This window comes from Ursus arctos, unplaced genomic scaffold, assembly GCF_023065955.2.
Source record: "Ursus arctos isolate Adak ecotype North America unplaced genomic scaffold, UrsArc2.0 scaffold_25, whole genome shotgun sequence".
Lineage (NCBI taxonomy): Eukaryota > Metazoa > Chordata > Mammalia > Carnivora > Ursidae > Ursus > Ursus arctos.
Window position 1 is genome coordinate 37,759,339 of NW_026622930.1, and position 25,889 is coordinate 37,785,227.

General features: G+C 43.0%; 1 protein-coding gene across 9 annotated transcripts in view; it reads right to left on the minus strand.

Annotated features, from left to right (window-relative positions):
• Positions 1-2,571: 2,571 nt before the first annotated feature.
• The window catches only part of SLC38A6 (solute carrier family 38 member 6), an 80,587-nt gene continuing 57,269 nt past the window's right edge, over positions 2,572-25,889 (minus strand). For 3 of the 9 annotated variants that reach the window (XM_026480425.4, XM_026480423.4, XM_026480426.4), the window contains one exon: positions 2,572-25,770. In XM_026480425.4, the coding sequence (XP_026336210.1) occupies positions 25,690-25,770 (81 nt within the window). In that variant the 3' untranslated portion in view covers positions 2,572-25,689. The remainder of the gene's footprint in view (positions 25,771-25,889) is intronic. The other 6 variants (XR_008961376.1, XR_008961377.1, XR_008961375.1 and 3 more) reach the window with 6 other exon arrangements.

Below are 25,889 nucleotides of genomic sequence, written 5' to 3' on the forward strand. Positions count from 1 at the left end.
CCTTCTTAACAGAACTACCAGCAGGATGCCAATTAATGCAGAGGCTCGTTGGCTGGTCTTATGAACATTAGTCCAAGCTTTGTCTTGGCCACACACATCTCTACCCTTCTTCCTCATGATTCCAAATCGCTGAACTGCCATGTGTTCCAGATGCAACAGCCATGCAAATGATCCCTCTGCTCATAAACTCACCTTGGGCTGTGGACATTGAATCGTGGCACCCAAGCCATGAAGGTGCCCACAGGGACATTTTCTAACACATAAAAGAGGACCATGAAAAGGGCTGGGACCCCTTTTTGGGTTCTGGCTCAGCGAGCTGTTGCCATTCCTCTGGCTTCTCCCAACACAGCCTTCTCTTAGTGGATAATCACATCTCACCCTTTAGAACATGTGATTGATATTAATGTTGCAGCCTTGCCTAGCAGGGCGGCCAGCTTTCCCATGGCTGCTGGATGAGAGTGGCGTATGTCCACAGAGCACAGACTGTGCCAGCATCTTCAGGTCCAAATAAAATCTTGGAGATCTTTGCCTTAAATTGTAATTACTCTGGCAAAGATCCTTTATACCTTGCTCTAAATGTTATCCTTCCAAAGCAGAAAATGACTCTGTGGAAAGTCTTTTGTGTTGAAAGAGAAGGAGAGGAAGACGGGAAGGAGAGGAAGAAGAGGAGGAAGAAGAAGAGGGAGAAGAGGAAGAAGAAGAAGAGGAAAAAGAAGAAGAGGAGGAGGAGGAAGAAGAAGAGGAGGAGGAGGAGGAAGAAGAGGAGGAGGAGGAAGAAGAAGAGGAGGAGGAGGAAGAAGAAGAGGAGGAGGAAGAAGAAGAGGAGGAGGAAGAAGAGGAGGAGGAAGAAGAGGAGGAGGAGGAGGAAGAAGAGGAGGAGGAGGAAGAAGAAGAGGAGGAGGAAGAAGAAGAGGAGGAGAAAGAAGAGGAGGAGGAAGAAGAAGAGGAGGAGGAAGAAGAAGAGGAGGAGGAAGAAGAAGAGGAGGAGGAAGAAGAAGAGGAGGAGGAAGAAGAAGAGGAGGAGGAAGAAGAAGAGGAGGAGGAAGAGGAGGAAGAGGAGGAAGAGGAGGAAGAGGAGGAAGAAGCAGCAGCAGACACAGCAGCAGCTTTAGTAAAGGCATAGGGGCTTTGGAGATAGAAAATGTATATTTTTACAGGCCATTGTGAAACCGACTTGTGTAGCCAATAACTATTTCACATACCCATTTGCCTCCTTCAGAGAACTTCCAGGATTCAGGATCCCAAACCAAATACAGTCGTATGTGTTCCCAAATTATTTTTCCTCAGAGTTAAAGAGAAACTCCCATAAAGCCCTACTTTTCCAGGATGCAGCACCCTCTCCATGCCAAAGGAAAAAAACACATTTAAAACGGTGTTTCTCAATATTAGGAACATTATGGATATGAAATCTTAGTCCAAATCCCGATGGTCATATAAAACATGTCACAGAATAGTGTTTGGGGGTATGGAGGAGTGTTACAAAATAAATATTTCCCCATCAGAGCACACTGGGAAATGTTTGCTGACACCTACACTCAAACCCGGCAGGTTCCCTCGGAAGAGTTTGGCAAAGAACAGGCCCCTCCTTAATGAGGTGCTGGAATTGGTTAAAAAATTTAATATTAATTTACAAAAATGGTGCATCTTAAAAATCAGAACTGAGGTCCGCCTGGGGGTGTCTGTGTGGGCTGTGTGGCTCTGGGCTTTCAATCTGTGAAATGTCTTGGGTCAACCAAGGATCATCGCCTTGTGTTGGGTCGCATCATTCCTTCTGTTTCTAGAGCAGTCTGTGGAAAACATCAAGATTTTTTTTTTTCTTTCTTGGAATTTTTGTCTTTATTTCCCCTCCTGGAAAATTCTTTCTGAAACAGTTTATGGTTTGTTTCAGAGGATTCCAAGAGATTCCTATTTGCAAGGGCCTTGGGAGCACAAATCAATAGGTGTGGTAATTGCTGGTTCCTCTTGGAGAACGTTTCCCTCTACACACCCTCTCGGTAGTCTGCACTGCCTGGTCCTGCCCAGATGCTTCAGGGAGCCTCATCTGCCCTGCCTCTGGCTCGCCTCTGTGGCCAGCTTGAAGAGGGAGGACCACAAGGGTGGTCGAGGGCTCTCCCTCCCCCTGCCCTCCTCCACCAGGAGGTTGAGCATTCTGATTTTCAACCACTCAGGTGCTCTCAGTTCCAGATTCAGTAACTTCCCCTCCAGCTTCCATGTCCTTAACAGAATCCCCTCCCCTCCTTACACACATTCAGATACTCACTCAAATCACACAAAAACTCTGTCTAGTTCCATGGTCTTAATTTGTAAGTGGAGTGATGGTTGCAAATTAGTTATTATACTGGCCCTTCCAAGGCAAACCGCATGAATTTTAATCCCTTAAGATTCTGTATTTCTCTTACCTCCAATGCTGGAATTTCAAGGCACCAGAGCAAACGGGCAAAGTTTCAAGGCAGGCTGGCCTTTGAGCATTCTTCCAATCACAACACCTGCTTTGGCTGCTATGTTCAGATCACGGGGGTGGGAGTTGCGACACTATCTGGGACCCAAATTAGTCTACATATTTTAACACCATTTCAATCAGAAAAGATTTTTTTTTTTTTTTGGAGAGTTTGGGAGATGAGAAACTTGACAAAACAATTCTAACATGTATTTAAGAGAATAAGTACAGGAGAATAGCCAAGAAAGATTTTTGAAAGGAAAAGGAGAGGGTACATGCTTGATTCGATATGAAAACATGAGTTCCGCTTCTGTCCAGTGTGTCAAAAGCTGAAAATAGTGCCTTTCCCATCCTCACAAGCACAGAAAGATAAACTACAAAACCATAAATTTCCTTAAACCCATCAGAAAGCTATGCTCATATAGAATCAAAATGCCTGAAATCTATGGAATGACAGCCCCTCCAAGAAGAGATGGGACATATGCAAGGGCTTTCTTGTGGTTGTGAATATAAAGCAGGTGCCATATGAAGAAGAAAGAAGAAAGAAGAAAGAAGAAGAAGAGGAAGAAGAAGAAGAAGAATTTAGCTAAAAATTGTAATAAATTGTTAAAGGCTAAAAGTGGGCTAGCATGAGAGTATAGCACCCCTGGGAGTTGGAAATACAAGTGGAACTTACACCCACCTGCAAGCTTTCATCAGAGGCCTCCACCCATTGCTTGAGAAAGGATTAAAAGTAGGGCAAGAGACCAAAGACACCCCCCTTTGTGGTGCAGGGCTGCAGAAGGGAAGCAGCATTGCTGCGGGAAAGGCATGGATTTATACCTAGACCCTTTCCCCCTTAAGCCACTGGGGAAAGGCAGTAAACGCTGCTGCACTGGGCCACAGATGAAGACCCATTTTTGCTGGGAGAGGCTAAGAGACCCAAGGAAAAAAAAAATCCTCTATTCCTAGAAAAGGGGCAGGAAACAGTCGTGGGCCCAAGATCCTATAAGAAGTCTCTCATCAGTGGGAAAGGGACAGGACACATTCTCCTGCATAAGACAGAAGACATAGCTCAATTGCCACAGGGAGAAAGGGCAGAATTTCTGAGTAAGCCCCACTCTGGAGACTCAGATACACAGGGCCAGGCTGGGGCTGCACCAGGATGAAACCCACCCGCACTTCCCAGCACCCAGTAACAAGTAACAGCAGTCCACCCCACAGGCTGGGGGCAAGAGCTTGGAGAAAGAACCTTTCTGAAGCAGAGATACAAAGTGAAGGCTGAAATCTGCAGCTGAAGAAAGAACACAGAGAAAACCCTCTGATACCCCAGTCATGATCATAAACATAAGGTAATGCTGAAAGAATTTAAATCTGGTCATAAACTGAATATAATCATAGCAAAAAACAAAACAAACAAAAAACAACAACAAAACACAAAACAAAACCCAAGCCCAGCTCAAATCCTGCTATATTCACTCAATCTAACAGAACAAGGCAAATGCCTATTTCTCCAGCACAAATACTATTTACCTTAGCTTTCTGATCTACACACAATGTTGCATCAATAAAAATTAGAAGAAACATAAAAAAGCAAGGGGGGAAAAAACCCCAGTCAAGAGACAAAGTAACACAACCAGACTCAGAGACGATCCAAATAGAATTATCAAACAGGGAATTTAAAATAATATATTAATATATTAGAAGCCTAGTGGAAATGATGAATATGTATGAACACATCAAAATTTTTATCAAAGAGATGAAAACCAAAAGAAAGAATCAAGTAGAAATGTCAGAAGTAAAAAAACATAGTAAAGAGGAGGAATGCCTTTGATAGGCTCAAAAATAAATTAGACACAGCTGAGGAGAGAAACAGTAAACTTGAAGGTAGGTTAATAGAAATAACCAAACTGAAACACAAAGAGGGGGAAAAAAAGCCCAGAGAATCCAAGAGCTGTGAAACAGTATCAAACACTCTAACTGGAATTCTAAAAAGAGAAGAAAAAAAAAAAAGGAAAGAAGGAAAGGAGGGAGGAAGGGGAGGAAAAAAGAGAGCAAAAGAGAGAAAGAAAAAGAGAAAAGAAAGAAAAAATGAGACAGAAATATTTGAAAAGGTAGTGGTCAGAGTTTTCCAAAACTAAAGACATCATGCTGAGAACCCCAGGCAGGATAAATACAAATGAATAAAGAAGCCAACACACCAAGATGCATTATATTCAAACTGCTGGAACTGGATTATACATACAAACGTCTGAAAACTTCGACAATAAAGAAACCTAAAGAAAGATCCAGATGGTTTCATTGGAAAATTCTATCAAACATTTAGAAAAGAAATTAGCACCTATTATATGCAATATAGTCTAGAAAATAGAAGAGAGGGTAACACATCTCATTTTATGAGGCTAGCATTATCCTGACATCAAAAGCAAAGATAGTTTAAAAAACTATTAACGTCCCACATGAACATTGGTACAGAAATCCTTCAAACAATTAGAGATATATAGAAAGAATACAGGGAATAAACACCAAGTAAATGATAAATGGATAAAATTGCTCATGTCAATATTAGAAAAGTGGAAATTTGGGTGGAAAAATAAAGAATAATACATCATAAACAAATGGAGTTTATCCTGAGAAAGCAAAACTAGTTCAATATTAAAAATTGTCTTCTACCATATGAACAGCATTGTTAAACACAAATACATCGTTACTATTTTTACTCTTGTCGTTTGTCTTTTTAGAACAATTGAAAAATTTGTAATGTATTTTACCTTCAATTGTTCAATTCTCAGTGCTCTTCGTATCTTTGTTTCCATACATGTTTCTGCTTGAAGAACTTCAACATTTCTTGTAGACTGCATCTGTGGGCAGTAAAGTTTTAGTTTTCTTTTTCCGAATTCTTGCCCCCCAGTTGGTTAGGGTGGAGGATTTTGGTTTTTGTTTTTCTGTTTCCTTCCCTCGGTTTTATCAGTGCTGTAAGGAAAACGAGATTTTGTCCCATCTCCTGCAGATGAAGGCTTTTGTTCCAGAAGGGGCAAGGAGGGCTGGGAAGATAAGGTTTCAGGTCCCTCCGCAGTGACTGTTTTTCCCTTCCCCAGACCTGCCCCACAGAGGGATTCTTTCTCAGGACTCGGGCCAGTCTTCTGTGAGTGCCTGATGGGCTTCATGGAGAAAAGCCTGCAAACAGACTTAAACTGTTACGTCCCCACGGGCTCACACTCCCTCACCAGCCCACACTCATTCTCCACTAATTCTTCACCTACTCCAGGTGGCTCCTGTTGGCCAGATCTGCACCCGGGGAGGCAAGGGCTCGTGGCCTTCACTTCTCCACACGCCCCCACGGATTCTTAGATTCCAGCCTAGTTGCTTGCCCTGTAACCTCAGCTCTTGGATGGGTCCAAAAAAACGAGTAAACTTGTAGTTTGTCTGCTTTAGCAAGAGTGGAGGTGACGTTCCTTCTAGATGTCTGCACCTTGAGCTTTTTATTAGCTTCTCACCTGGCTAGCCCACAGGGCCATTTCATTCCTCAATGTGCTTTTCACGCTCACAGGAATGCCTCAGAGACAGCCACACTAGCACGACGTGCTCCCGTTGGCCTGGAGGGAGCTTCCTTCCAGGAGCCAGGCCTCCCCTGTGCAGAGCCAGCGGTCCAGCTGAGGAGGAAGCCGAGGTCCGAGGTCCCGCGCTGGGAAGGGTCAGTAGGGAGTCCGGCTTGCAGAGAGGGCAATGAGGATGCAAGCCGCCCCCTGGGTCCCTTCAATTTCCAGGCTCTGTCTCAGTCTTCAGTGCCTGTTCGTGTCCTCCCGGCTGTCATCTGGGAGGCTGGGACTGGCCCCCATCCTAGCAGCTTCCCCACATGTAATGCCAAGAGCTCCCACTTTGCATCTGGGGGCTGGGGCCGGTGGACATTGTTTCAGCTGTGGCAGGTGAAGATAATGTGGTTGAGAAGCCACGTTCATTGGCAATAGAAAACGGGATCCAGAAGATACCATGTGTTCCCACTCCGCACTGCGTATCTTTTTAGGGGTCTGAGTTGCTCTGGCTTCTAGCTGGTTCGTTTGCCTTGACTCTCCAACAAAAAGGAGGGACAGGGCAAAGAGAGGCACATGCTCACCTGTTGTATATATGGGGTCTGTGTCAGTGTTGAAAAGGAACAGTTGATTTCTTTCTTTCCTTTTAGTGAAGAGCTCATAGGGGCAGCTGAGCAAGTACCGCACTCAGGGCTGCCCTTCGAGGTGAAAATCACCAGGCTCTTGCCTTCGAAGACTTCGGTGCTTTGTGCGTATCTATCGAAGAGACTGTTTACAGAAATGCCCTAGAGGAGCACTCTGTTTCTTCATAGGGTTTGAGACTCTCAGTTAATTCATACTTGCATCCCACATTCACCTCAAAATACCCCTAAAGGGGCAGATTCTGTTATCTAAGCTTCACAGATGGGAAAATTGAAGCTCACAGGGAGTGACTCACACAGTCACTCGGCTCCTAAGGAGGAGAGACCTCTTGGAGCACCGCTAGAGTGCCTGTGCGTTCACACGACGGCGGGAGTTTACGGGCGAGCCACTTTCTGCAACCTCCGTCCTCGCCCCTGTCCCTAAGCCGTCCTGTTGGAGTCTAGGCTTGTCTCTCAGACAGGAAACAAGAAACAGATGATGTGCTCAAAAGGAAAGTGTGGAAAAGAAACTTTACACGATGTAATAGGCAAGGTTTAAGGAAATCACTGAGGGCCAGTGAAGTACCCGCCCGGCCAGGGCACGAGTCCGCTAGGGCTGCCGTAACGAAATAGTACAGACTGGGTGGCTTCAACGCTAGAAATGTACTTGCTCGTAGTTCTGGAGGCCAGAAGTCCAAGATCAAGGTGTTGGCAGGTTTGGTTTCTTCTGAGGCCTCTCTCCTTGGCTTGCAGATGGGTGAACGTCTTTCCACTGTGTCCTCACATGGTCTTTCCTCCAGGCATGTGCATCCCTGGTGTCTCTTTGTCCAAGTTCCCTAATCTGATAAGGACGCCAGTCAGATTGGATGAGGGCCCATCTAAGGGCCCCATTTTAACTTAATCACCTTTTCTAAGGCCCTATCTCTGAGTCCAGTTATATTCTGAAGTTTTAGGGGTTAGGGCTTCAACATAGGAATTTGGGAGAGGGCACAATTTAGCCCATAACAGCTAGTAACAATGAAGGAAAGGTAGTTATCATTACCCTACGACTGAAGGGGCCAAGAGGAAGTCCCCGGCAAGAATGGCGACATGGAGAGGGCCACCTGATAGGAGTTGCACCTTTGGTAGAGAGGTGCAGCTAAGATGGCCTGGCAGAGAGGGGGTGTGGAGGGGTGATTACCCTGACATCACTTTCCTCTCCTTTCTGACTTCTCACGGGTGTCTTTCTTTGGCTGAACCCAATGGGAAGCCAGAGGCAAGCGAACCCACTGACACAGTCCACAGGGGTCCACCTCCCTGACTGAAAGCAGGGTGGGAAAGGGTCAAGGGGCAAGTATGAGATACTCAGCATGGCTTACAGACTGAACACTAAAGTCTGCCCTGAAGCAATGGTGATTTACAAGAGGCACGTCCAATTGCCTGGTTTTTCAATTATTCCTAGGCATGTTCAATAGTGAGAGAACACTGGGAAAACAACTATGTCTATAGGGTCATTCTGAGGAGACCTTTCCCCAGAAAACAGTCTTCGGAGATGTCTTCTCTAGGGTTGGGGCCAGGGGTGTACATTACTTAAGCAGAGAAGGGTCAGGGATGACGGGCATTCCCACCCTCAGAGCCCTTCCAGTCAGAGTCCAGGTGTGTTCATGGCTGCATCTGATCACGCCTCTAGGCCTTTACCTGTGCCGCTCCCTCACCTGGAGTGCCCTTCACACTCCTTTTCACAGACCGACTCTTACTTATTCTTCAAGAGGGGCATCCATTCCCAGAACCCTTTCTTGGACTCTCGGGGCCAGGATAGGTGCCCCTCAGTGAGCTGCCATCATAGCCAATGTTATCCCCATTGTAACGCTTGTTTGCTTGACTAAAACAGATGCTCACAGAATGAGAAAGCCCACTGGGGGGGACCCATGGCAACAGGCCTTGGTCCAAAATCTAAATCAAGGCAGTTGGCAGGACTGAGGGACATACTCTGAACTTCCTGTAAGGTAAGGAGACTCTTATTGCAGATGTAATAGTTTTCTTGTTTTAGCCATGTGCCAGGGGTCAAGAGCAAGTGATGGTGGTGGTCACCCCAAGATCTCAACATTTTAATATGTTTTAGGCAGGACACTGCATATACGAGGGTGGAGTGGGTTGTCCATCTGTCTATCCATTTATCCATTCATCCATCCATCCATCCATCCATCCATCCATCCATCCATCCGTTGAAGCAGACCCAGGGGCCACTGTGCTAGGAGGTCAGCAGGTTCAGAAGAGCATAAGCGGTGGTCCCTGCGCCGCCATTACTGCCAGCCGAGAAACAGAGAGAGCGCATGCGCGCGTGGGGGATGACACAGCACTACCGCGTGCTTCTCTGCGGCGCCTCGCCGAGGCCCACCCTGCCTCGCCCGGGTTGTGCTAAGTGGTACAGCACTTCTCCACGGTTCTGTAGCCTGCCTCAGTGCTTCAGAACTGGCCTTGGGAATCCGTCCTCCATCCTGACTCTGACCGGCTCCGACCTTGGCCAGTTAATCTCTGTGAAGCGATCTCACCGTCTGTAGAACGGAAACAATAGTGCCTCTGGCATCGGATTGCTGTGAGAGTAAAATGAACAAGTAGCACAAATTAAATACTCAGCAATTGCCTTATTTTATTGACAAAAGTACTTAGGGATTCAGAGAAGAATCGCCATGGGCTGGGTGGTCAGGAAAGGCTTGGCAGGACATAGAAACTTGAATTGGGCCTGGGAAGGTGGGTTTGGAATGTCTAGGAATGGTGAACAAAAGGATGGGTCAAGCAATGACCCCAAGACACTGGCCAAACGAAAGTCATCCCCCAGCCTCTGGGCTCAGACCCTTGTCCAACTTACTTTGGTTTTTATTCCTCAGTCGAGGCTCCCACGTCAGGCAACCACCCCCTCACAGCCCCAGCTTCCAGGTCTGGCTAATTCCCCTTCTGCTCAAAACCTCCGTGATTTGCTACATGCCATGTGGCCCTCTAATTCCATCCCAAGGCTCCAGAGGTGCAGATCTGCAAACCAGCGTGATTCGCCACCAGTGCTGGCTTCCCGTTCAGCATATAAATCTACTGCCTGGGATTACCTCATGCCAGAAAACCGAAATCCAAGTCAGATGGTTAAAGCATTAATAGCAGTGAGTGTTGTAAAGACTCAACAATGCAAACCTTCCCAAAATGAACCATCCTGACCTCCCTTGCGCTGACAATGCGTGTGTGACATCATGTGTAAATGAGCCTTAAATTTGAACCAGGTGCCGAGAGCTGTCTGGCGTCTCCTGGCTGCTGTATTAACCACTAACATGCACAGGGGGATTCTGAGGCAGTAAAATGAAGTAAACCGATGGCAGTGACCAGCGCTGGGCCGCAGCAGCTGTGGCAGTGAATATTCAAATCACGCCCACCCTGTTGGGCCCAGGCCCCCAGGCCCTGTAAAGCTTATTTCCGGAGGGCTGGGGAGCCTGGGGAATTTGGCTGGCTTCACTCAGTGACAGAGCTCCTCCATGCAAAGCAATCCATTCTGACTCGATTCCCAGGCTTGATTCTGAGCTGTTTTGATTTGCATCCATAAGGTAGGACTCTTCAGAGTCCTGAAGCAGCAGCTGGTGACAAAGTTGGTCATGCAGGGACAGGCACCCTAAGAGACATTTTTGGAGGGCACAAGTTCCAAAGGAAGACGGCCAGCTCCAAATCCTCAGGTGCTATGGTTTCTGCTGGGCTGGAACCTGGAGATAGAAGCGGGCCTTTGTCTGTCTGGCATCACAGATTCCCTCAGCTGGGCCTCTCCCCATAGCAGGTTACATGACAACCAGGCTCTAGAGACCACTAAACAAAATTTGGAGGGATGGAATTAGGTGTATATGTGACCCACCGTTGTTAGTTGTAGCTCTGAGAGAGTGGATGAAGCAGGGTAAAAGTGAGTTAGGAAGAAATTAAGCCTGGATACAATTAACGGTTTGGGTTTTTTTTTTTTTTTTTTTTAATGCTGTTTGTGGTGCCCAATCCCAGGTTATTAAGAACATGACCATGTTACTAGCTTGCATTCCCATCATCACTAGAAATTGGAGGCCCATAGAAACTGGAGACACCGAGGATAGAAAGAAGGCTTATGAAATAATTGCTGTCTTGGTGGGGACTGTTCTAGAAACTCTATACATGCTGGTGAAAAGAAGCTGGAGCGAAAAAGAGGTGAAAACCCACACTCCACAGACCCTATAGGTCTTCAGCCCCAAAGAAATCCTGTGTTGTTGAGGGCAAGGTTTTAAACCACCAACACTCACCAAGTGCACTGCACTGTACTGTGAAGTGGGGGGGTGGGGGTGGGGATGGGAGGCAGGGCCCGGACAGAGGATATAAAGGGACTGCTAGAGATAGTACCTTTCTTAAAGCTTATTACAGTGTGGTTAGATGTAAATATACAAGAATTTGTATACTTCATAATGTAAAGAAAGTAAATGTAGCAGCAAGATGTTAAGGATGGGTTTCCTGAATAATGGAGCAAATAGTTTCATGATGTCATAGTCTTACAAGTCCTTCCAGAAGAGGCAAGTATTGAGTTAGGTTTTGAGGAAGAGGAGGAACTTTTTTGAAAGAGAACACAGCATGAATGGCTTGTGCAAAAATGTGGAGGCAGAACCCTTGGAGAGTCCCTTAAGATGCCAGGGGTCTTCATAGGATCTGAGGGCATGAGGAATTTCCCACAACTCCAGAAAAAGTTCCTTGTGCTCCCTAGAGCTGAGACTTGGAACGAATTAAGTGTGGGTTTTTAGATGACCGGCCCTTGAAGGCTGAAAATGTTTTTTTTCAGAGCTTTTGGAAGATAATGATGGGGATAGTCAATGCAGAGAGGAAATTAAGATCACTTTTGGAACATGTCTTATTCAAAAGCCCTCAACCAAGACTCTACCTTTTGTTTGATTTTAAAGTCCAAACTCAGGGGTGCCTGGGTGGCTCAGTCGGTTAAGCGTCCAACTCTTGATTTTGGCTCTGGGGATCGTGAGATCAAGCCCCATATCTGACTCTGTGCTGTGCGTGGAGCCTGCTTAAGATCTTCTCTCTCCTCCTCCCCCATCCCCTCCCCTGCTGCTCACCTGGGTGTGTGCTCTTGCTCTAAAAAAAAAAAAAAAAAAAGTCCAAATTCAGCCTCTCTTCCAGAATTCTCTACAACCAGGATCCTACCCTTCAGCTTTATTTCTCAGACTGTTCATTACATCTTTACTCCTGACAAAATTTTTGTCATTTCTGAAAGATACCTTTTACTTTTTTATGCATTTATTTTCTTTCCAAGTGGAAATGTATTCTTCCCATATCATCTCTACTTTGGTTGTCCTGCAGTTTTGCTCAGCTGTTACTTCCTCCGCAAAATCTTTCTCATTCACCTAGAAGGCCATGAGCCTCCATCCCCATGAACTTGTCCAGCAGAGCTTCTAATGATCCTATTACTCAACAAGCTGTGTCATTCCTTCAACAAGTGTACAATGACGTGTAGTGCGCACATGGCATGCACTATGGCCAAACCCTGTCCTCCTGGATATTACAATCCTAGTTGTTGTATACGGTTTGCCTCTATTGGGTTGTGAGCTCCAGGAGTGATTTACCAACTAAAGGATAATTACTATGTGTACTGAATAATGCCGTGTACCTACGTGACAAAATCATCCACTCACATATGAGGTTGGAAATGGAGATTAAGAATTTTCTCTCGTCAGAATAAAGTTCTAAGTTGCTAGAGTATGGTTCTCTGACTTACTGAAAGCAAGTTTCTTTTTGTTTTACTAGTGAAGTGAGAACATTGTGAAATGTTTAAGTAACTGAGTCTGGGAGTGATTAGACATCTTTTGGGGGATTTGATTGAGAAAAAAAATCCGGGAAAACCATTTTTACTTTGACATTAAAATGCATGAATGTAACTATTTATTTAGTCTGGTTAGCTAATAAGTTGAGAACTATTCTGGATGAGTGAAAGCAAAGAATTTATTTGAATGCAAATGAATGACAAATCTTTAGACAAAGACATGGGGAGTAGCCAAGTATTTTGCTTCCCTGTGAAATGTAAATATTATCATGGTATAATCATTACTGATTGACTCTCGCTATAACATATAAACCTATGAAGCTTTATAGTGGAAATGCTATTTTTCCTAAATGCTGAAAAGTCGGCCAAATTTTGTAAATTTGTAAACCACAAATTATTTAGATATTTTTCCTTTTCAAAGTTTAGGATCAGCAATTACTGGGGAGAAAGCCAACTAAAAAAAAAAGAGGGGGGGGTATATGGCAAGTTTTTAATAAATATAGGCCTATTGAATTTAAAGGATTGTATTACATTCTTATGCTGTACTATGACCTTCCTTTTTCATATTAAAGGATAGGGATGATAGGTGGCAAGTTTTTTCCTAATGCCCTCCATCAATTTGCAAAATAAAAAGTTGGCAATCTTAGGTCTAAGGATCCCAAAGAAATCCAAAGTCTGGAAAACACTGAATCAGATCACTGATGGTCTGAGCTATATTTGGATTTTTAAAAATTTTATTTGTAGAGAGTCACAGAACACAGAATTGGATTTCTAACACTGTTTTTATGGTGTCTGAGTTTCCGCAAAGTGATTGACAAACATCGGAAAACATTCCCGCTCTACCAAAAGCCCACATACCTTTCCTTTGCAGAGAATTTCCTCTGAAATACTTAACAAAAAAGAAACAATAATGCTGTGGCAATAGACCATGACTCAGAGGACAAAGAGTGGGCCCAATGCTGTCTGGCTGGTGTGACAGAACAGACTTAGACTCACGTGCAACGTTTCAATGAATAAAGCAGCTTTCTATACAGTTGGTGTTGACTACGTATCTATTATTAAGCAGAACATTTTTATTGGAAAAACTCCAACAGCCGGATATATTTAACCATTAGCAGGATAGTTATGCACACAAAAACTTGTTTACATTTTGGATGTGTGACCTTGGGCAAGTTATTTAACTTCCTAACTTCTCTAAACTTTAATTTCTCATCTATTAAATGGGGGAATATAACTGTACCTACCTCAGATGACACGTGATCATGCACTTTGGCCTTGTGCCTGGTCCATCCACACATGGACCTGCTCATGACTGGTATATTACTTTATGAGACTGATGACCTCCCGTTCATTTACAATATCAAACTCCCTCCGATATAAACAGAGAACTGAGTAAGAGAACCAGGGAACTACAAAACTGGTCTTCACTCTTTCCTCACGGGGGTGCCCTTCCCTAGGAACTCCACTCCTTTTGATTCCTACTTTTATCATCCAACTAGGTGTGGGGTCAAGGGGTTCTGATCTCAAACACAAAACGCCTTAGGTTGATACAAGACACTGGGAGACCAGTCTCTGAACTACCACCTTTGGTTCTAGAGAACCCGGGGAGAGGACTCTGAGGGGAAGTGTTAGAAGCACAGAGCTGCCCCAACCCTCAAGATGTACTTCTTTCAAGTTTGGTCTTTTGTCTTTAAGAGAGGCATTTCCCTACAAGGACAACTGAAGACTAATCACAAGTGATGCTAAGTCAATGAAATGACACTGGGCACTCCGATGGCACCTGAAGGGGCCTCGCTTTGAGAGCCAAGCCTAGCTGGTTCAATCACATCTTCACGGGGGCGGAGGATGGCCTCCCAGCCCTTCTGATGTCCCCGGCACTCTGGGAAGAAGCAGTGGCTTCCATCTTTTCGGGTCACCGCTGGCTCTGAAGTCACTTTTCTGAGGGTTCTGATCGCCTGGCTAGCACAGATGCTATTATTCTTGCTCTGCCCCATGTGGCTCCAGGGAAGGGCTTTACACACACAATCCGGCTCACACAAGGCATTCTTGTGTATTGCTTTTATTGGTTTCAGGAGACGGAGGCAGGCAAATTACAGCTGAATATTAGACGTTTCTGTTCGTAAAATGCCCTTCAGCCCCTTTCGCTCACAGGCTCCAGACTCCCACGGCTGGCTTAGCACCCGTTGCCTTTTTCCCTCGGCTTCTCAACCCCTAAATCCATGTTCTCTTTTACAAAGAGTGCTGTAGATATTTCTTCAACTTCCTCCTCTCCTGCCAACTCATTATCATAAGGTCTCACCTTTTTTAAAAAACTTGAGGTAAAATTCACATAACATAAAACTAACCATTCTACAGTTCATTAGCATTTAGTAAACTATTGGGACACCGTAGAGGCTGCATCCCCAGTGACTTAAGACAGGTTCCTAAACAAAAACATGAAAAATATTTCCTAGTACTAAGAGAAAAAAATTTTTTTTTAAGGTTATATATTTTTAAGCAATCTCTACACCCAACATGGGGCTTAAACCTACAACCCTGAGATCAGGACTTACGCCTCCACCGACTGAGCCGGGCGCCCCCGAGAGAGACTGAGAATGCCAGCTGCTTCCCCTCCCTTAAACTCTGTTCCTCCACGGATAGAAGTCTTTGGTATTTGAGGAAAAAGATGCCGTCAAACAGCTGCTTATCCTTTTGGAGAAAGAGATATAATTTGTGGGGGGGAAATGGCTGTGAAACATTTAAAATAGATTTGTTCACAGAAGGTGGTATTTACAAAACTAATTTTCGGCTTTATTTACTATTCAGTGGAGTATTAACAACTTACTTGCACATCATTCAGCAAATATATATACATTTATGTATTTTTTATACATTACATATAAACTTAAGATTTGTTGGTCGTCATTTTGCTACATATATAAATATATATGTGGGTGGCGAAGCGACGACGAACCAATGTTAAATTTCCGTGATGGGTATATGGACATATTATTCCAACTCAGATGTAGATCTGAGATCGTTCATAGTAAAAAGCTGGGAAAAACTCACGGAGAAAAGCTTTTTATTTAGATAATTTATACTAAATGGTGTAAAATGTGTTATCCACATTCTTAGGATATGAACTTTTAGGCTATGAAGGGTGCTGGACACATGTCTGGTCTCAGCTGCGGTCCTTCCACTGACCATTCAAACTGAACAAACCCAGGAACAGATCCAAGGACTGGGTGAGCTGAGCAAGGATAATACGGAATCCCGGAAGAGCGACAGCAACGATGGCAGCTCTCCTCAGGATATCAGACACACGTCACCTCCTCTCCTGGGAACAGCACACATGTAAAGGACACAACTTTCACATAGCGTTCATTAGAGCCATAAGAAAACTCCCTAAACACACAGTGAAGTAAGACTTAGCAAATATTTACTGAGCGAACTTATGGTATTAGGTGTTGTGTACAAGCGAATATGTGCAGGACGTGGTTTCTGTGTTGGGGTTAATTACAACTGAGTCAGGCACAGAGGGTACTTAAATGTGAGAAGCTAAATAACACCGCAAAATTTAAAGAGTAATTATTACATTGTTGGTGAAAATGTAAGTCAGTAAAACCTTTAATGGAGGGCGATTTAGTAATATCTATACAAATTAGAAATGTGCATACCCTTTGACTCAGAATTCCAGTTAAAAAAGGGTAGGAACGAAATACTATGCAGCTGTTAAACAGAGTAAAGCAGTTTTGTTTTTTTTTTAAAGTAGGCTCCACGTCCAGCACAGAGCCCAACACGGGGCTGGAACTCACAACCGTGAGATCAAGCAAGACTCGAGCTAAGATCAAGTCCGACGTGTAACTGATTGAGCCACGCAGGTGTCCGTAGGCAGCCTGATATGTACCGATACAGAATAACTCCAAAACAAAATGTGAAAGCAAACATAGACAAGTGGGACTACATCAAGCTTCTGTGCAAGAAAGGAAACAATCAAGAGAGTAAAATGTCAACCTACAAATGGGAGAAAACATTGCAAACCATATCTCTTATCTGATAAGGAGTTAATATCCAAAATATATAAGAACTCCAACAACTTAATAACAAAAAACCCCCAAATAACTCTATTTAAAAATGGCCAAAGGACTTGAATAGACATTTCTCCAAAGGCATACAAATGGCCACTGGGCATATGAAAAAATGCTCAATGTCACTGTTAAGAAAATGCAAATCAAAACCATAATGAGATATCACCTCACATCTGTTTGGATGGTTATTATTAACAAAAAAATCAGAAAACAACAAATGCTAGTGAGAATGTGGAGAAATTTACATTCCCACTGCTGGTGGGAATGTAAAATGGCGCAGCCACTACGGAAAACTGTATGGAGGTTCCTCAAAAAATTAAACATAGAATTTACCATATGATCCAACAATTTCACTTCTGTGTTTTTATCCAAAAGAACTGAATGACATACTCGTACCATCATGTCTATTACAGCATTCTCCACAATAGCCAAGAGGCGGAAACAATCTAAATGTCCACAGACAAATTAATGGATAAAGAAAATGTGGTATGTACGTACAATGGAGTATTATGTAGCCTTAAAAAAGGGAATCCTGCCATATGCTACAACATGGATGAAACTTGCAGACATTATGCTAAGTGAAACAGTCAGTCACAAAAGGACAAATACTGCATGATTCCACTAAAGCAGTCAAACTCCTATAAGCAGAAAGTAAAATGATGATTGCCAGGGCTGGGAGAAGGGGAAAATGAGGAGTTTTTGTTCAGTGGACATACAGTTTTAGTCATGCAAGGTAAAAAACTCTACAGGGGCGCCTGGGTGGCTCAGTCATTAAGCATCTGCCTTTGGCTCAGGGTGTGATCCTGGCGTTCTGGGATCGAGCCCCACATTAGGCTCCTCTGCTGGGAGCCTGCTTCTTCCTCTCCCACTCCCCCTGCTTGTGTTCCCTCTCTCGCTGGCTGTCTCTCTCTCTGTTGAATGAATAAATAAAATCTTAAAAAAAAAAAAAGCTCTACAGATCTACTGTATGTATAACAATGTACATGTAATTAACAATACTACTATACTACTGTACACTTAAAGGTTTACTAAGAGGACTGAGCTCCTGCTCTGCTTTTTTACAATTGAAATTATATATCTATACATATCTTTAAATATCTCTATCACTAAGTAAAAAGAAGTCAAGGGGCGCCTGGGTGGCACAGCGGTTAGGCGTCTGCCTTCGGCTCAGGGCGTGATCCCAGCGTTACGGGATCGAGCCCCACATCAGGCTCCTCCGCTGTGAGCCTGCTTCTTCCTCTCCCACTCCCCTTGCTTGTGTTCCCTCTCTCTGGATGTCTCTAATAAATTAAAAAAAAAAAAAAAAGAAGTCAAGATGCAGAGGACTGCATGTAGTATGCCAACATCTGCGTGTGTGTGTGTGTGTGTGTGTGTGTGTGTGTGTGTTCTATATAAATATATACTTAGCTGGGCTTAGAGTATGTTTTGCAAAGACTCAGAAAGCTGTAAGAGTGGTTGCTTCAAAAGAGGAAAACTGGATGCTTGGGGCAGATAATGAAGGAGGGAAATTTTGTACCATTTGAATTTGTACCAATTAAATTTAAATATTACCAATCAAAAATATAACACAAAGTAATTTATAAAAAAATAATAAATATAAGGTACTAAGGACACATACCAAAAGAATTATCTAGATAATAAAAGATTAGCTGGAATGGAGAATGAAGTATTTACAAGGTGGAATTTGAGCCGGGCCCTGAGGAAGGGCAGCGTTTAGGCAGGCAGAGGAGAGGAGTAAGGACAGGACAGGATGGGTGTGTAGGTAGTCGCAGTGGGGAGGGAAAGAGAGTGGGAGAGAGGAAGTAAACATGGAGAAGAAGGGTAACGAAAGGCAAATCAAGTGCCAGACAGTGAGATGGTTTCCGTGTACCATAGGATGTAGATAAGGGAGAAAAGAACGAAACAGTTTAGCAGATGACGCAGGGGATGGTGGGATTAATGTGGCGGGCAGTAGGGAGCCACTGCAGGCTCTTGCGCAGGGAAGTCATATTATGAAAGCAGGATTCCAAGGAGATCAAGGGACACTAAAAGACAGACAACTGTTAGAAGGCTGATGTAGCAATCCAGTGGGCGCCCACGACAATCATCGGGGAAGCTCTACAAATCTGTATCGATGCCTGAGTCTCAGCCGCCAGAGAGTCTCATTTAATTGGTTTGAGGTAGAGCCCTGAACACCGTCATTTTCGAAAGCTCCCCAAGTGATTCTGAAGAGCAGCACGGGTTGAGAAGAACTGTAATAATCCAGGCACAAAGGGATGAAGGCTAAGGTTCAGGTACTGGCAGGAGGTGGGGGGCAGGATAAAAGCAAATCTAGGAGACATTTCCAAGGAAGACCCGATGTGGTGACAGACTGGAGGTAAAGAGAGAGAAGACAGACAGTCTTAGATTTATGCATTCAGGCAACAAATATTCATCAAGTCACTCCCAAGTACCAGCGGCCACTCTAAGCTCTCAGGATTTAGGGATGAACAGGACAGCCAAGTCCCAGTTCTTAACAAACTTGCAGCCCAGCGGGCACAGACAGCGGGCGAGACCCCCAGGAGGGGCCCGGCAACAGGGCGGCGACAAAGCACCGCTGAGCACTGGGGCTGCTCGGTCATGTAAAGGGGTCAGGGACGACCTCTCTGGGCCAGTGACACTTGAGCTGCGGCTTGAATGAGGAGGAGCCGGGCTTGCAAAGGTCTTTGAAGAGAAAGTTCTAAGTAGGAAAAACGGTAAGCGGGTGGGAACAAGCTTGGTGTGTTCGAGGCACGGAACGGCTGGCTGGCTGCAGGAGAGTGAGAGCCAGATCCGAGGCCAGGTCAGAGAAGTCAGTCGGCATAGACCACGCAGAGCCTTGTAGGCCATGACACAGATTTCATTTTCAGTGAGATGGGAGGCCCTGGGAGGAAATCATGCAGAGCAATGACATGATCTGCTTTACATTTTTTAGCAACTATTTTGGCCACAGTGTGAAAATGGACTGCAGGTGGCAGGAATGGAAGCAAGAAAAGTAGCTGGAAGGACGGATTAGAACATGGTGAGTTTAGGTAACGGTGTGGTATCCAAGCAGAAATACCCCAGGACAACTAGAAATGTGGGAAATAGGTGAGAATCCAGGTTGTACCTACTGACTTGGGAGACACTTCCAGAAGGACTGAAGAAATGCAGGTTAGATGACACTACAGGACGATAACTTTACCCAAAAAAGAGATTAATAACAACATGGAAGAAAAGTCGCTAGTGGTGGGCTGCAAGGCTCTAGTTCGTCTTGTCTCACTGAACATCTTTATCTGTGAATGGGATAAAGAAATAGCAGGATCATGAAGGATGTCAAAAAGCAGGGAATAATGATGCATTGGAATCAAAACTCAAAAAAGATCTCAACTGCTGAAAGGACGAGCTAAAGTTAACAAGACAGAGTTTAACATGTATCAATAGATAACAGGTGTGTGTGTATGTACATATGTAATACAGATTCCTTCATACTTAAAAAAATTAAAATCAAGAACAAGACCTAGTTCACTTAAAAGAGACCTGGAGCTTTTACTGACCACATACTTCACAAGTGTATGAAGTGTACTGCCAATGTGAAAAAGCTGAGGTAAAATCAGAGTATGGCGACATTATTATAAAACTACAAAAATTATGTTTCTGGGGAAGAATATACCAGTAGTGAAAATAAACTGCGCTGATCAGGAATATTTCTAGAATATTATTTTCTGATAGGACTACTGAGTAGGTGGCTGAAGCAGAGAAGGGAGAAGAGATATGTGATTTGAGGAACAAATAAAACCACATATATTCAATTCAGTGCTCGATTGAAGCGTACTCGAGCTTTCCCCAAATATCATGTAATCTAACTTGAAGAAACAAGGTGTATTTCCCCTGGTGGAGAGAAAACTTAGTCTTCAAACATGAAAGTCTTCAGAGAATTCAGAATTAAAGAGACTTGTCCAAAATTAGACAAAAAGAGGTAGAGCTGGGATTCGAACACAGGTAAGTATGACTCCAGAATCTTAAAGAAAAAGTCTATCTATATATGTAAATACAGGAAAATATAGATATTTCTTTCCTTTGAGTTAAGTGGCTTCACTTATCGAGTCCATCTGAAAAGTTTCAATGAGAAAATTCCAGGTTTTATCTGAGCTTTTTTCAGACAAAAAATTAGGTGTCTTATTTAACCTCACAACTTCAGGACAAGGTGCAACATCTAGTACATACTGTGCGCTCAGTACATATTTGCTCAGTGAATTAGCCAGTCCCTTTGCTTGCGTTGTGCACTGGTCCACTAATCGATATAAGGTAAACACACACAAAACAAGTGAGCACCATTTCTCTGCAAGTCTTTTTTCCTTTTACCATTCCACATAACCATGTCTTGTAGTCGTCTTTTTTTCCCCCTGGTAACTCAATTTCCCTCTCCGCCCCCTTCCTTTGTCCCACAGGCAAATAAACCTCTCACCCCCACCTGTCCACCTGGTCATCTGCCAAGATGAGTCTTCCTGCTTCCCATACTTGCTCACCTTGACTGACAGCTTCACAAACGAGGACAGTGGACTATGAGGACAGTAAAAACACAGATCAGATTGTTTAGGAAGGGTGAGAAAAGAGAATTCAGACTGCAACGAGGAAACTACATCCACAATATCTTTACCATCCTTCACCAAAATTTTGTTTCCCTATTTTTCCCTCTTCATTATGAGAAGACTATAGGAGGATAATGGTAGAAAAATGAATAAATTGTGTGTTTAAATTAAAAGAAAACAAACTTCTCAGTACTATAAAAGGTTCTGAGAAGTTCTAAGACCAAAAATTGTGACACCTAAAATCTAGGCAGAGTTACTGGCAGGAAACGAAGTCTTTTTTCAATAGGGCTAATTCTAACACAGCCACAGAGTACGGTTAACATGCCAAGAAAATAATCAGGTTAAAATTAATTGTTTTGAGTCCTTTTGTTTCTCACATCTATTCTCCATCTCTGTATACCGTACTGGCAATGTCAGCACTAGAGACTCCACACCCAGCTACCCACAGATTATCTGGTAACCTGATCCTGCAAATACACAGGATAGAATGGAGAAGAGAAAAATCTGTTTACCTTAAAAAGAGATCTTTCAAATGCAGTAACATCTCATACAATGCTCACCATTTCATTTGTGCTCACAGAACCTTACTCTTAGGCTCCGAAATGAATCGTTTCAGAGTCAGATGGCTATAGCACTTCCACAAATGGGGAGAATACACATTTCAAATACAAAATAGTATCGGTGCAAAGGTCACATGGAAAAAGAAATGAACCTTTCCCCAACTGATCTCTGTCCACTTCAGAGACCGCCCCCCAAATGGGGGGGGGGGGAGAAAAAAGTTCTTAAAGGTGGATGCTTTCTATGTGGGCAAATATAGAACGTGAGATTTTGCAAAGGTAAAAAAGGTTTCTAGAAGCACATGAAGGCCAGTGATTAGACCATAACCCATCTAAAGGCATGTGTAAAGTTTACCTGAAAATGCATGGTATGCTTCTGCTTTTCCATTGGTGCCTTTACCAGGTACTAAACTTATATTTAAAAGGTGAAGAAACAGAGGAGCAAACAAAGCCAGAGAGTTTGGGCTGATCTGGTAACTTGCTACCCATCACATACCAGTTAGGAATTGCCACAGTAGAGAATCTATGGTACTTTCTAGACTGCAGCTGTCTACCTAGATTGTGCTGAATTTCAGATTCTGCTTCTAGATGGAAAGGGAAAAAAACACACACACAAAGATTTCCAGACCTTGGGTGTTTAAAGGGCCCTTCACACAGTAAATCAACCTACTCCTGTCTTGTTTTCTCCGCAGCCAGACTGAAATAATACAGCACCAGCAGAGGTGTGAATTACCCCCATTCATCTTAATGGAGTGTTAACTTCAAAGGCTTGTTTTAACCATTTAAATGCTAAGCTCATGAGTAAACATTCTGTTAAAAAAAGGTACAATTTAAACATTCGCCCTCAACATATGAAAGTAATTTATATTCTCAGCACTTCGTCTTTTAATTTAGCAAACAAGTCTCCAAGTGTTAGAAAAGTATATACTTTGTGCTTTACTTAGTTTTATTTTAAATAGTTCTTACCTAATAAATTATGAACATTAAGCCCACAATGCAAGGGCCTATATTTCCCAGGAAAAATGCAGCGCAGTACTTGAACAAGGTTTTTTGGTAATCCTGGTGAAGGGGACACTGCTCTTACCTGCCATTTTACTAGCTTCCTCCAAACTCCTGGGGAAGCTATGACTCCAAACAGGCCACTAGATAGATAAGGCAGAATAGTCAAGTGAAATAATAATTTAACAAAAAAACAAAAAACTCTTCCACAAATATTTTCACTTGATATCAACTAAGTTTTGTGCAGGGTGTTCAATAGGTTACTTGTCCCTTTGCCAAACCTCTCATGATCCTATCCCATGAGCAGGTGACAAGTGTATTAACTGATGCCCAGCTGTCATCACACTTAACATTTGCCCCAGGGGGCATCCTTGCATCTGTTGCAGATTTAGGGTTATTTTGGTATTACTGGAATTAGATTTATGTAAGCAGCTGAACACCTATTTGTATTTGGATCTATAATTTCATAAACAGAAAAAAAGGGTACAAGAATTAGCTTATCAGGGGCGCCTGGGTAGCGCCGTCGTTAAGCGTCTGCCTTCGGCTCAGGGCGTGATCCTGGCGTACCGGGATCGAGCCCCACATCAGGCTCCTCCGCTGGGAGCCTGCTTCTTCCTCTCCCACTCCCCCTGCTTGTGTTCCCTCTCTCGCTGGCTGTCTCTCTGTCACATAAATAAATAAAATCTTAAAAAAAAAACCAAAGAATTAGCTTATCAGACTGATGGGCTCTGGCTGACCTGAAGCCCCATGGGAAGCCATGCCTGGCTGCGCCCCTGGGACCAGGCTAAGTGCCCAGTTTCAGGAAGATATTAGTAGAAGAGTACAGCAGGGGCAGAACTGTGGGAAAACACTACAAAGAGTGCACGTGGGGCCAGTTCCCCCGTGAATGAAGGCTACAGAAAGATTCTAAACATATTAGCTGTGCAAGATGGAAGATGAAGAAATTCCACACCCCTGATTGAAAGCAAATTTATTTTACTGGTCCAAATGAAGGGATGGGGAAAAGTGGATAAATATCTGATCTATTAAAAGAGCCTGTTTTGGTCGGCACCTAATTTATACAAGGTCATTTAATCCTCTCAACACAACCCTGTATAATTGGTTTTAACTCCATTTAATACGTATGTGAAAGTGGAGGCTTAGAGAGGTTAAGTACTTTGCCTAAACTCACTGAGATTTGAACCTAAGTCTTTCTAACCCCCAAACTTGGACTTTTTCCATTATACTACGCTGATCCCCAGTTGCCAAAGAAATATCTTAACTCAAAAGAGAAGCTCAGTTGTCAATTTTTCAGCCCATTTCCTAAGTGGGAAGCAAGGGGGCACCTGCAAAAGTGTACATTTCCGTATATGCAAATTGTACTTTGCATGCAATTCCCTACTTTACATGTGCACAGGGGTAGAATTACATTTTTACTGATACACCCTGACTTTGGTAGGCTGCTAACAAGGTGCGTTTTACATAGAACACACATGGGGAGGAGAGATCTAGCTTCTGGTTTCCAACCAGAAATAAGCCACATCAAGGGGAAACCATGATTTACAACCCCACACAAAATATGATATAAATCATCACTATTTGTCTCTGTTTGCCAAGTAGAAAGTCACATGTTTTAGTGACAAATGAGAAAGCTCAGAGAACTTCCAAATCCACAGCCAATCATCACAGCTCTATCTCATAATGAACAACAGGAAAATCACAAAAGTTCCTTAGAGAAGATTTGGAGGCAGGGCAAAATACCGAATGAAATAATCCCACAGTTTGGTTATTAGTGATTAATGTTGACAACATTAACCCACAGCTAACATTAAATTTTGTATTAAGCTCAATACACTGATTTCTTAAAAAACAAACAAATGAAAAATTGACCCAGTATATTTAATAACATTAAAAACTTTTGAGAGAATGAAAAGGCAAGCCACAGACTGGGAGAGAGTCTTCGCAAAACACATTATCTGATAGAGGACTGGTATCTAAAATACAACTCAACAAGGAGAAAACAATCCAATTAGAAAATGGAAGAAAGATCTGAACCTCACCAAAGAAAATATACAAACGGCAAATAAGCATATGAAAAGATGCTCAACATCATATGTCATTAGGGAAATGCAAATTGAAACAACGAGATACAACTATACACCCATTAGAATGGCAAAAATCCAAACCACTGACAACACCAAATGCGGGCGAGGATACGGAAGAACAGGAATTCTCATTCATCGCTGTCAGGAATGTAACGTGTACAGCCAGTTTGCAAGGCGGTTTGGCAGTTGCTTAGAAGACTAAACATATTCTTACCATATGATGCAGCAATTGCGCTCTTTGGTATTAACCCAAATAAGCTGAAACTTAGAGTCACACAAAAACCTGCACATGAATGTTGATGGCAGCTTTATTCGTAACTTTGAAAGCAACCAAGAGGTCCTTCAACAGATGAATGAGAAAACAAACTGGCACATCCATCCAGCGGAGTATTATTCAATGACAGAAAGAAATGAGCTGTATGAAAATACACGGAGGAACCTTAACTGCATTTTGTGAAGTGAAAGAAGCCAGCCTGAAAGGTCAGATAATATATAATTCCAACTATATGACAATCCAGTAAAGGCTCACAGGGAAAGCCTCATAGTTTTTATGAAGTCAGTCACGAGATCTGTGGTTGCCAACGCTTGCATCAATGGTGAACTCTAAGGGAAACTGTGTGCTTTAGTTAATAATACTGTATCAATACTGCTTCCTCGAGTGTGACAAATGTACCACACGACACAAGCTGTCAACAATATGGGAAACTATGGGTGTCCTGGCGGTGAGGGGAAACAGAAGAGCTCTGTAATTCTGCTCAATATTTCTGTAAACATTAAATCTACCCCCCAAAATAAAATCTACTAATTTTAAAAAAACCCACAAAGATTGACCTAATATATCGAAGAACACTTTGAATTTCTTATTTTAATTAAAACTGTTATAAACCCACTTTCCCCTACCTATTTCTATTTTGTTCTGCTTGTCTGCTAATCATGTTTACAAAAATGTTTACCCGTATAAAAAGGATTTACCCAAGGTAAATCCAGAATTATCCTTTCCAGAATTATTCCTTTTTTGCACATAGAGGTAAATTATTCTTCATAAGGAGGAAAATATTTTTCATTTATTAATCCAATTAAAAATGATTAGTGCTAAACTAAAATTCCCAACCAAAATTCCAAAGATGAGCAAAACAAAAGCCTGTGGAAATAAAAAGATAAAGAACAATTAGAGTATTTTAAATCTCCACCTTCTCCAATAAAGTATGTTATAGTTCAAAATACATTAACTTTCTTAATGTAGATAAAAGAGTCAATTAC